Source organism: Emys orbicularis, chromosome 4, assembly GCF_028017835.1.
Source record: "Emys orbicularis isolate rEmyOrb1 chromosome 4, rEmyOrb1.hap1, whole genome shotgun sequence".
NCBI lineage: Eukaryota > Metazoa > Chordata > Testudines > Emydidae > Emys > Emys orbicularis.
The window spans coordinates 144,391,211-144,402,949 of record NC_088686.1 but is presented as its reverse complement, the minus strand read 5'-3'; the positions used below and the strand labels follow the sequence as shown (position 1 = coordinate 144,402,949).

General features: G+C 42.0%; 1 protein-coding gene across 1 annotated transcript; it reads left to right on the top strand.

Annotated features, from left to right (window-relative positions):
- Positions 1 to 1,983: 1,983 nt before the first annotated feature.
- IL10 (interleukin 10) lies at positions 1,984 to 7,340 on the top strand. The gene is made up of 5 exons (XM_065404264.1): positions 1,984 to 2,142; positions 3,437 to 3,499; positions 4,056 to 4,208; positions 5,666 to 5,731; positions 7,248 to 7,340. Exons 1-5 carry the CDS (start codon positions 1,984 to 1,986, stop codon positions 7,338 to 7,340), a joined length of 534 nt encoding a protein of 177 aa, XP_065260336.1.
- Positions 7,341 to 11,739: the final 4,399 nt, after the last annotated feature.

The following is an 11,739-nucleotide window of genomic DNA, read 5'->3' as shown; positions in this document are numbered from 1 at the left end:
CTTGTGTGTTTTATTTTATTTTGCTTAGTAATTCACTTTGTTGTCTGTTATTACTTAGAACCACTTCCCTACTTTTTGTATTTAATAAAATCACTTTTTACTTATTAATTAACCCAGAGTATGTATTAATACCGGGGGGGGGGGGGACAACTGTACATATCTCTCTATCAGTGTTATAGATGGCGAACAATTTATGAGTTTACCCTGTATAAGCTTTATACAGGGTAAAACTGATTTATTTGGGGTTTGGACCCCATTGGAAACTGGGCATCTGGGTGTTGAAGACAGAAACACTTTTAGGTTAAGCCTGCAGCTTTTGGGGGATGTAGTTCAGACCTGGGTCTGTGTTTGTAGCAGGCTAACATGTCTGGCACAACCAGGCAGGGTTCTGAAGTCCCAAGCTGCCAGGGAAAATGGGCTCGGGGTAGTCTCAGAACATCAGGTGGCAGTCCCAAGAGGGTTTCTGTGATCCAACCCATCACACAGACCTCCTACAGTTTTTGCTTGAAAGTCTGGAAGATGCCAAAGTTATACAGGTTCAATCGCTTCACTCTTTGTACGAAAAGCAATAAAGAAACTAAAAATGACGTGGCTGAAAATGAAATAGCCTAAAGATACGAGGAACATCCTTATTTTAAATGAGCAGAAAAGGGAAAACTATGAAAATTTTAAAAAGATTAATGGGAATAGTTGGTATTTATAAGCCCTTTCACCCAGAAGCTCTTAAACTTTGATCAAATTCTCTTCAGTGACCCACACTGCAGTTCTCCCTTCAAAATGCTGCACTTACATAGAATTTGGGAATTGTATCTGAAGACTAGGAAACAGAGCCAATGCCTATTGATTTGAAGACAATAGGAAGACTTCCATTGACTTCAGTGGGCATGGGATCAGACCCTAAACTCCCATGATGTTAATACTACTAAAATTACTATTACACATATTTATAAAGTGCACGTCACTGTGGTATCTGAGCACACACCAAGGGCCTAGTTGAATCCAAGAGGAGAATATTGCTGTATATTGTCTGCATGTGTGTAATAAAGACAGGAGTTATTCCAGACACCCCTGCCACACAATGCCCTGTAAGAGAACGTGGCAGCTATTTAACAGTGCACAGCAATGCGACACAAAAGATGGTGCAAAGTGAAGAAGGTTACTATAAAGAATACTCTGTTCAATTGAAACAAACTGGATAGCGTATTTGAATGCTGAACGGGGAGCTACAATTACTACAAATGTTGGGATTTAGCCAGACATACTTTTTCCTATGGAAAAAGTCCGAAGGGATTTCTTTAATTGCTCTGTACTGATTTCCATAAACCCTAGGTAAGATTTTATTTATTTCCTCATAAGAACTTTTATTTGTTTATTGATAAAAGGTTTATTTTCACATTGAAAGGACCCGGAAATGGGAATTCATACTTCTTGGTGATAAGGGGTGAATATTTCCCTGTTCAAAAGGCTCAAACGCCATTAAAATGACATTTGCTTGGTGGTGGTGAACTAGAAAAATTCTAAATTAGGTAAATGCATTACAGAGATTTAAAAATGGAAACACTTCCCCCACCCCACCACAGGTCTTTCATGTAAAAATAGAAAATACCAATGAGAATGCAGAAGTGTCCTCCATACCACACCTTTTCATGTTCAAATTCTTTAGCCACATTCAAATTTACAAGAAGCAAGCTATGTAAAAAAAAAATGCAGTGTCTAACACAAACGATTTGATGGGGTGTGGAAAGGGGAGGGGGGGGCCAGAGCACAGGAAGCCTCTTACTGGAAACTCTTGTGACCTTTGGTTTTAATGAATGACTTAAAACCCCAATATTAGTCCCCAGGAAATGGGAAAGGAAATTGAGAGCATGTCTGGAGAGTATAAAATCAGGAGCTCCATCAAGGTGAAGGCATTCAGATCTGGCTTTTTGCCTCTTGTGAAATTGAACTAATAACTGGACCACAAGAAAGAAACTCAGCTGAGAAATGAAACTTCTCACAGCACTCATTTTCCTAGCCCTGACTGCCAGCATCAAACAGGCCAGCTGCCGGCTCTCTGAAGAAAGCTGCACAAAACTCGCCAGTCTCCTGCCCCTTCGGCTCAAAGACCTGCGGATTGCATTTGATGAAGTTAAAGATTATTTTGTGAGTATGACACCTGTCAAAGCCTGTCGCCTTCTGTCTACTGCTTTTGCACTTTCAGTGATTTGGCAAACCCACACACAGGAGACAGGCTCCTTTGGGCAGAAAAGATTTAGATGCAGGCATACTGTGTTTTGTGTTCGCTGCTGTGGGTGAAATAAATAGTTTAGTTTCATCACTTGCTAAGGGGAGAGAAAATGTGCAAAGATTTTTTGTTATCCAGTCGCAGTTACAGAAAAATCAGCAGCTTTCACAATGAATTTTAAGGCATTTTAATTTTTTTGACATTGCATTTAAAAGTATTCCTTTACTGACAGGGATAAGTTCAACTCTGGTGTAAGTGGGTGCAACTCCATTGAAGCTAATGATGGATGCGATGGAAATATTTCACTATAGCTTTCAAGTTGTGTTAAAGAACAAACATTAAGCTACAACCAAAGCCAGAAAGACGTTATTCTGTGTCTAGAGAATGTAGTGCCCATTTCCCTCTCCTGCATGGGAATGCTGTCTGTGGATAGATTGCCCGGGTGGCATTAAACCTTTGTGGTGGGAAATGTATTGGAATGGTCTTGCTGACAGCTGAGCAAAGTAATCATGCAAAAAGGGATGCATAGCATTTGTAATTGTATTAGTACCAATATTGCCTTAAATGCATCTAAATTGCAATATAAAATCAATGGCATTATGTACTAATGATATAAAAAATTGAGATGTCATCCCTCTAGGTTAAATCACCGAATAGTGGCATTGTGTTTGTATTATCAGCCAAATTAACATGACAATTGGTAGGTATATAGGATTTAAGACTTTAAATCAAAGTTTGCTACAAGTCTCTGAGTGAAGTGCTGGTAACAGGATCAAGTAGTTCCTTAATAGACCTGTTATAGATCACAGTAATTTTGGGTGCTGTTATGTGCACACTATCTGAAGTTAAAAGAAAGTAAGCAGGGTTTGAAAGGCAGGCTAAAGAAATTAAACATGTCAAATAAATCACCCACAAATGTGATTTCATTTTTTCTGTCTTCTTTTGACTTCAAGCTAATTGCACAGCCGTGGGACAGTATCAGCACCTGAATGTTATTACTGTGTGATGTGTGTGTATATATATACACACACACACAAAACTTCTCTATGTTCAGATGCTTTTATTTCCAGTGTTTGCCTTAAGACGACAAACACACACACTCAGGCAAACCAGACAGTTTGATGAACTGAAGTACTTTTACACAGTAGAAATGAAGATATTGTAGGCTGCCTACCTTGGTAAAACTGACATTTCCATTGCATACTTTTACAGCAAGCCAAAGATGATGAACTTGACATCTTATTGCTAAAGGAGAATTTACTGGAAGATTTTAAGGTGAGAACTTTGCTGTGCACGGTGACTCTAATTCTAAGCTAATGCCATTCTAACGGAGGCAGCTGGAAGTACTATACAAAGTTTAAGGTGTTTTTAAAACTGGTAGTATGATAAGAATATCATACCTATGAAAACTGGTTTCATTGTATCTTTGCCTGTATAACATCTGTCTAAGATAGTCACTCCCTTTGAGATTGCTCTGCTTCTGTTTTCATGCTTTTGGGGGGGGGGGACTAGTGGTCAGCGCACAGGACTGGGAGTCTGAACTCTGGATTTCCAGGATGCTGTTGCTGTCTGTGGGCTTGGGCAAATAGCTTCACCTCTCTACGTCTCAGTTTCTCCATCTTTAAAGCAGGGATAATAATGCTTCTTTACCAACCTCACAGGATGGCAGTACAGCACTGTGGAAAGCACTCTGTAAGGTGCATTGCATAACCCATAGAACCAAACCTCTGGTCAGTGATGACGACTGAATGACTGATTCTGACAGCTGTTTATGCCGTTTCCTCCACTTGTGGTGGCGTGTCATTAACGCTACTCACTCCTCTTCCTCCAGGGTTATTTGGGCTGCCAGTCGGTGACAGACATGATCCGATTTTACCTGGATGAAGTCTTACCGAAGGCGATCAACAGCAGCACACACACCAAGCGGAGCGTGGCCAATATTGGCATCATGCTGCTGGACCTGAAGCAGACACTGACGCGCTGTGTGAGTATTGGTCACATTTCTCAGGTCACTTGCCAAGTTCCCAGGGAGCTGAACACAAGCTGGTATCCCAAGCAAAGCTGCAGCATGAAACCTCTGCAGCTTGATGGAGAGCTTCTTAAAAGTTCTTTGCCACAGGGGCTGAGGGGTTGCAGTACAGGTCAACAGTGAAGAGAGGGGTCTGCAAATCCATTGGTGCCGTGACTCAACAAGAAGCTAAGGGTGGTGTTATAGGGGAGAAGGCCTACAAAGGTTTTGCCAAGCCACCTTCAGACTGATCCTGCACCACTGAGGTTGATGGGAGCTTGGCCATTGATGTCAGTGTAGACAGCACAGTGACAGGCACATTAAAAATACAGCCCAGCTGGACTCTGGGGACTGACATCCTGGTCATTACATAAAAGGGAGGCAGAATTTTACTCATCATGGGGAAGGTTTCACCGTATATAGACCAGAGATAGATGGACACACACACACAGACTGCAGCTGGGGAATGTCAGACTGGGTGACCCAAGCAGTCCCTTCAGGCCCCTGCTATCTAGGAATCTATGATTTGTATCATCAAGATTCAGTTGTAAAGTTTTAGAAATAATTATTTATTTTTTAAAGGCCAGCCTGCAGCCCTGTAATAAACACTAATCAAAGATGAATTTAAAAGGGTTCATCTGAAGCCCTTACCTGAAAGGAGCTGCTCTCACAGGCTGGGACGGCAGAACTAAAGCTGAATGCAGCCTCAGCTCCTGGAACTGCCTGGCTGTGGTGTCCTGACTCTGTCATCTGGTGGTGAAATGACTCAGTCAGTGAGCAAGCAATTCAGCAAAGGGGAGGGTGAACCCTCCCTGAGAGGGCATCACACAGACTGTTTGCTGAGCTGGTTACTAGAACTCCTCAAACATAATGGCTATTGGTATCCGCATAGGGGTAGCATCTGGAGGTCCCAGAATGGATCCAGCCACCTTTGGGTAGGGCACGGTACAAAGTCACCACTCCAGAGAGCTCACAATCTAAAAAGACAAATGAGGACTGAGGGGAGGGGGAAAGGATACAACATCCCTAGCAAGGGGGGCACTGGGCTAGTCCCCTTGAGAATAAATATCTGTTAATGGATTTCATTTATATCTATCAAAAAAGCTTAATTTTGAAGGGCACCCATGGCTGACATGGGGGAGATGAGGGGAATTTTCAAGGAAGTGAGAGAAATGGATGAGGGGAGAGGAAAGCTGGTAAAAAGCGGGAGAGCACAGCCTTGTGGGAGAGTGGGGCTGGGGAGCTGAGGAGCTGCCGTGGCAGGAGGAGTGGGGATAAAGGATTCAATAATAGTTTCCCAAGCACACACCATATTTCCAGAAAGACCCCTTTGTGCACTAGCTGGGCTGGGGCAGCCTGTCTCTCACCCATCCAGAGCTGTACCGTAAAGGAAGGCTGTTTTGTTAAAAATCCCTGGTTGCTTTCCTCCACAGCACAGATTCTTCACTTGCGAGAAGAGGAACCAAACCATAAAACAGATCAAGGAAACATACAATAAGGTAACTCTCCTGTCCAATTGCTAACCATGTCGTTCGGGAGCAATCTGTCATCCCATTCAAGTCAATGGTGTTTGGCCAATGACTTCAGTTGGAGCAGCATCAGATCCTTATGGGAAAACTCTGGGGTTGGCAATACTGAAAACATGAGAAAGTGGCACACACACAAAAAAAAAGGCATGGGGGTGGAGGGAATTCCAATGCAGGTACTCGTAAAATAAGTATAAATAAATAAATAACCCAGCCCCTGAAACCTGGCCCACTATTGAAACCAGATTTTTTTTATGAGGATCATTTGCTTTCACATTTCTGGCCTGTATTGGGACCAGAAATGCTGCAACACCATAACAATGGTCCATTCGAGCTTCATACTACACCCCCCCCTCACCCTCCCCCCCCCTCACACACACACACACTTTTTCACGTTCAAGAGAGTTAGACTTTTCGGATGAGGGTTGGAGAAGTATCAAAAGTGATGGCTGGTGAGCCAAACTGAACCTGGACTCTCGGGTTTGGCTAACACTAATGCCAAAGTGAAGGACATGTTGACTCTAGAACAGTTAACTGTTAGAGGGGAAAGATAGCCCAGCCTGGGATTTTGGAGACACATGTTCCAGTTCCTGCTCTACCACAGACTCCTGTAAGACCTGGGGCATTCTCTGGGCCTTGATTCTCTATCTGAACAATGGGGATAAGAGCACATCCCTACCCCACCATTGTTTTGTGAAAATAAATACACTAAAGATTATGGGGCACTCAGTAAGTACCTGACTATGCAATGGGGTTGGGTCAGATAGATACAGTAACTGTACTAGCCAGAGCAACTGCAGGAAAACAGTTTAAATTGTAGACGGAATTATAGTGTGTACAAATTATCTAAACAAACATCTGTATGGTATTAGTATACAACCACAAATGAGTTAGTCATGAGTCTATCAGTTCACATTGTCCAAAAGCTGGCATTACGAGTCCTGTTGCAGCTGGGCAAATGTTGCATTAAAAAAATCTGCAGAGGTTTGGGGTTTGTTTTTTTTTTCAAAACCATTGTTTGCTTTGAGTGTGTTTGCATTACTTCTGTTTCTTATCCTTGAATATTCTGTCAAATGAAAGTATTTTAAGCAAGTCAAGCAGGCTCGTTGTGGGAAGCCAATTTTGACTTCCTAATCACTAGCATTCCCATTGGAAACTGATCCTAAACGTTACATTCAGCCAATCAGAGAACAGAAATATATCATAAGAGCTACGTCTCCAAACAAAGCAATTCAAATTTGGAATAGACTTAATGAATTGCTTGCAAACTACATATCAATTCTCCCATCACCTGTGAGTTAGCTGTGATTCAACATTTGTGGTTTAATGAGAATCTGAGTAACATTTCCACGCACTCTATGAATTGTGCATCTAGGCTTATCAGGCTTTAACTTAAATTACCTTGTGATTTATTAGACACTTAATTACTAATGTGTAAAATTAATTGATATTAAGTAATTTATTTTCTCTGCTCCTCCCCTCCCCCTAGTTACAAGAGAAAGGAATCTATAAGGCAATGGGAGAATTTGACATCTTCATTAACTACATTGAAGAATATTTGATGATGAAGATGGGAAAGTGAAACCCAAAAAAGTTCTGCATCTTTCACAACAAGGAAACTGCCGTTTTATAAAAGTAACGTTAGACTCTCCAAACACATGAGACAGAGAATAATCTTATGGTTTGGGCCAAGAGTTATGGCTGAACAGTATTAATACTGTACTTTAAAAAACATATTGTGCCTACCATATTAAGTATTTATTACCTCCAATACCTCAATGTTTACATTTACAGATGTCTTATTTTTTTAAATAGGAAGAAGCAATGTCATTTTGAAACTATTATTTATTGTTTGATATTTGTACATTGTAAGATTGTGCTATTTTTACACTTAGCTTGGAAATACCAAAACTTATATTTCAGGAAATACTCTTGAGGGAGAAAATAATGAGTCATACTCATCCCTGGTGTAATCCCATTGAAGTCAGGGTCTGTCTAATCAGGAGTTCTAGGCCCCAAATCCAGCAAAGCACTTATACTCATGTGCTTAAGGTTAATGTCTACAACTGTAGACATTGTCTCTATTCTGTAATTCAAAAAGGGAACTAACCTGTTCTCTAGAATGAGAGCTCTCAAGCATTAAAATAGCTCATTAATTATAGCTAAAACAGAGGGCTTTTTCTTTCCCAAAAAGGCTTTTTGGTCAGCTTTTACATGAAATGAAATTTGGGGGTGCAGGGTTTACATTCAAAACCTTAAATTCTCTAGGAAACACCAGCGGATGATGTAACAAACAACAGACTCTGATCAACCTGACCTCAGTTTAAATCTTAGCTCACTATCATAAGAAAAAATAGTATTTGGAATGAAATGCTTTGGTTCTAATAGAACTTAACTTTTAACTGCTACTAGCCATTTAATCACCTGACTTTCAGGGCTGCTGGGGGCATCCACAGTGGTCCTTGAAGCCCAAGGGAGCTGCAGGGGCTCCGCACCTTTGAAAGTCAGGCTATAGTGCCTTAACCTTAAGTCTATGACTGGGATTAACTCACTGACTGGTTAGGGCTACGGGGGATAATTTAAATTATTACCCACCATTTTAAGGTGGATTTGGTAATTTGCATTCAAATGCATGAAGCTGCCCATAGGGCTGGCAATGGTTTGTTTTGCTTTTCTTCTCACATTATGAACCAGGAGCTGCAACAGGCAAATGCTACACTAGAAATGTTACAAGCAATGCTGGTTCTATATACCTATAGAGTCAGTATTCTCTGTATGTCAGCATTTGATTCCCCCTTGTTTCATGGGCTTAATATGCAGAGAATAACAGAGAGTGAAATGCTGTAATGTTTGGGAGCTGGGTTCTAATATTTAGAAGCACTAGGATGCTCCACTGTAATGAAACACGTGTTACTGTGCTTTGTAAGTTACCATTACAAAAAGAGAGAAGGAGATTTATACTTAGCTTGTATTTTCAGAGCTAACGCCACAAGGGCAGGGATTGGGTCCCCGTCCTGGGAATGCGTTACAGTGAAGCTGGTTATGCAACATAAGTAACCAGCCCAACTGCAACAGCGTGGTCCTGCAACTCAAAGGGCTAAAATTCACTTAGACGGTGCCTAAGTCAGAGTAAGGGTAGGCGTTGGTGTAAACAGGTGTAAAATTCAATCAGGCTTCTGCAAAAGTCTGCCCCTTTTTGCATTAAACTCCTGTCAAGCCAACTCTGCACTCCTTAGTCCAGCAAAACTCCCTTTGGCTTGAGTGACGTCACAGGGCTGTGAACTGGGCAAATGGGTTACAGCTACGGCAACCAGACTCAAAAGGTCCATCTCGCCAGCTGCAATTTCAGTTCTGCAAGACGTGTTGCTGTTTAGAGAGCAATGCCTTTGCTAAGTGCTCTTTTAATGTGTTCGTGTGCATGACTGCAGAATTTTCATCTGTTTTTATGTGTATGTAAAAATAAACTTTTTATGTTTTCTAACAGCAATCTGATCTATTCTATTCTTTCAATTTATTAACACGATTATGAAGGTGAAATATTGCTCACCACCTAGAGGAATGGCATTTATTTTGGTGTTGTAAATAACATTCTGCCTTCCTTGAGCGGCTCACATTAGGATACAAGATCATAGATAGTCCCCCCTCATCCAGAGGGATCTGCTAGGGCACTCTGAATCAGTAGGACTCACTTGGACAGAAAGGGATGAATCCCTTTGCAGAGCCTTTTTAGTAGCCATTGCTCACATGGGGCTCACACCTGAATTAACATGGTGATTAAAGAAACAGTCAAATACAGACCCCTCTGTGACCTTGGCCAGGTCAATTAGGCCCTGATTCAAGAAACCCTTTAAGCATATGCTTAAATCATCCCTATTCAGGCCAGCACTCAAACTGGTATTGAATTATAGGCGTGTGATTAAATTCCAGTGACTACAATTGGGATCTAATCTACTGTGCCTCCTCCATTCCTCATCTGTAAAATGGGGACTTCCTTTGTTTGGCTTGTCTAAATAGACTGGAAGCTCTTTGGGGCAGGGGCTGTCTCTTAGTGTGTTTGTACAGCACCCAGCACAATGCAGTCCTGATTGTAGCTGCAGCCTCTAGGCACTAGCACAATAGAAATAGTATTAACAACCCTTATTGTTTATCTCCTTTACAAAGCTACACCCATCATTACAGCCTCTCAACACCTAGCTATAAAGAATACATGTACACATACAGATGTCAGCGTTCTCTACCCGTTACTAATAAACCCTGATTAGAACAATACATGTCCATTTTGCATTCCACCATTGAAGCCCAGCTATTTATGGATTTCAATCAGCAAGCTTATCAGTTTCACTCCAATTTCCAGTCACTTTCACTGGCACGAGGCCTCTTGTTTTTAGGCACACCATGGTTCCGAACATTTTTTTTTTTTAAAAACAGCATAAAAATATTTGTAGGCCACGAGATAACATCTGCAGTGTTCTACCCGTGCATCAATAGGGTTACAGGTCAATGTGGTTGCACAGCATTTGGCCAAGTAGATTTTTAATCAAAGCTGCATTTTTGGCATAATGCATCTTTGTCAGATACTCATTTTTATACCGTGAAGATACAGGAATGGCCTGTACAGCAGAAATGCACCTGGTACAACTGCAGCTCCAGTATTTCAAGCAACTCCCTTATTTCATACTCCTTTAGCTTTGTTCCTGACAGATATTGCTACCCTGCTTCCTTTCTTGGACACATCATTCCCCTGTTATATAACTTGTCCCTCTTCAGGGCCCAGGGAGTGCAGTAGGTTAGTGCACTAGCTTTTCACCACTGGGAATCTGGATTCATATCCCAAACAAGGTAGCCCCTGACACCAAGCACAGCAGGTGTTCATCTAGTTGGCATTGCTCTGCACTGCAAAACCGCTATGCAAAGTAGCAGTGTGGGCGGCTTGTGCTAAGGAGAACCAAGAGGTTTTGCAAACCAGTTTTGAGGAGCAGTGACAGAGTAGTTGGGTGTATGGCACGCTCCAGTACTTGAATAACAAGGGCTCTTACAAGGATATTGAAGTCTGAGAGGCACTGACTGAGCTACCGTGGTGGGGACCCCAGTCCTAGGACACTGCGGGATGCTGGAGATTAGGATTGAGGTATATTAGAGCTGAAGGGAGTCTGAAAGCCTGCACTGGAGCCAGAGCCATAAATTAATCCTCTTGGTCTCCAACACATTCTGACTTCTCCCAAATGGGATTTCAGTTCTCCTTGCCACTCTAGCCTATTGGCACATTAAGACTTTTGCAACCTGACTTGGATTCACTGTCCTCTGCAAAGAGAACGCCGCTTTTGTCTGCTAGGCTGTGGTCAGTTTTTCAGTAAGACTCAGTCGTTATGGTTAAAGTAACCAAAGGAAGGAAGCAGACCGGATGCCTCTTGCTGTACAGATAAAAAAAGATTTCCAGTTACCTGGTGCCACAAGAGTCACTCGATGCAGAAAGAAATGGAGACATTGCCATGAGCTTTTTTTGGGAAGGATGGCTGCTCGCAGTGATAGCAGATGGATTATTGTTGAATGGGAACAGAGTAAGGTGAGCTGAGAGAGAGAAACGGACATACACACCTCTGCGTTTCAGCCAGGGCCAGAAGAGGAAGTACTCCGAGAGATTTATCTTGCGGGATTCCCAGCAGAGGAAGCCGGTTGGCTGGGTGGATGATGAGAGATGAGCCCTAGCCACAAAATGGAGACGCTGAGAGCTAAATCTGCAGGCAAACTTTGTTCCCAAGTTGCAGGGGTGTTTAGATCCAGGGTGCAGGGATGATTGGAATATATTAAACACACACACTTGGTAAGCATAAACACATACATATGCATATTTGCATGTACATTATCTCCAGAAGTTTTCCAGACTGGTATTACTGAAATACAAGAAAAAGCCCTTGCCCTGTCGTCTGGGCAGAGGAGGCACTACTGAAAGAAGTGTTTGCTTGTGCAGGGTGGTGGGTACT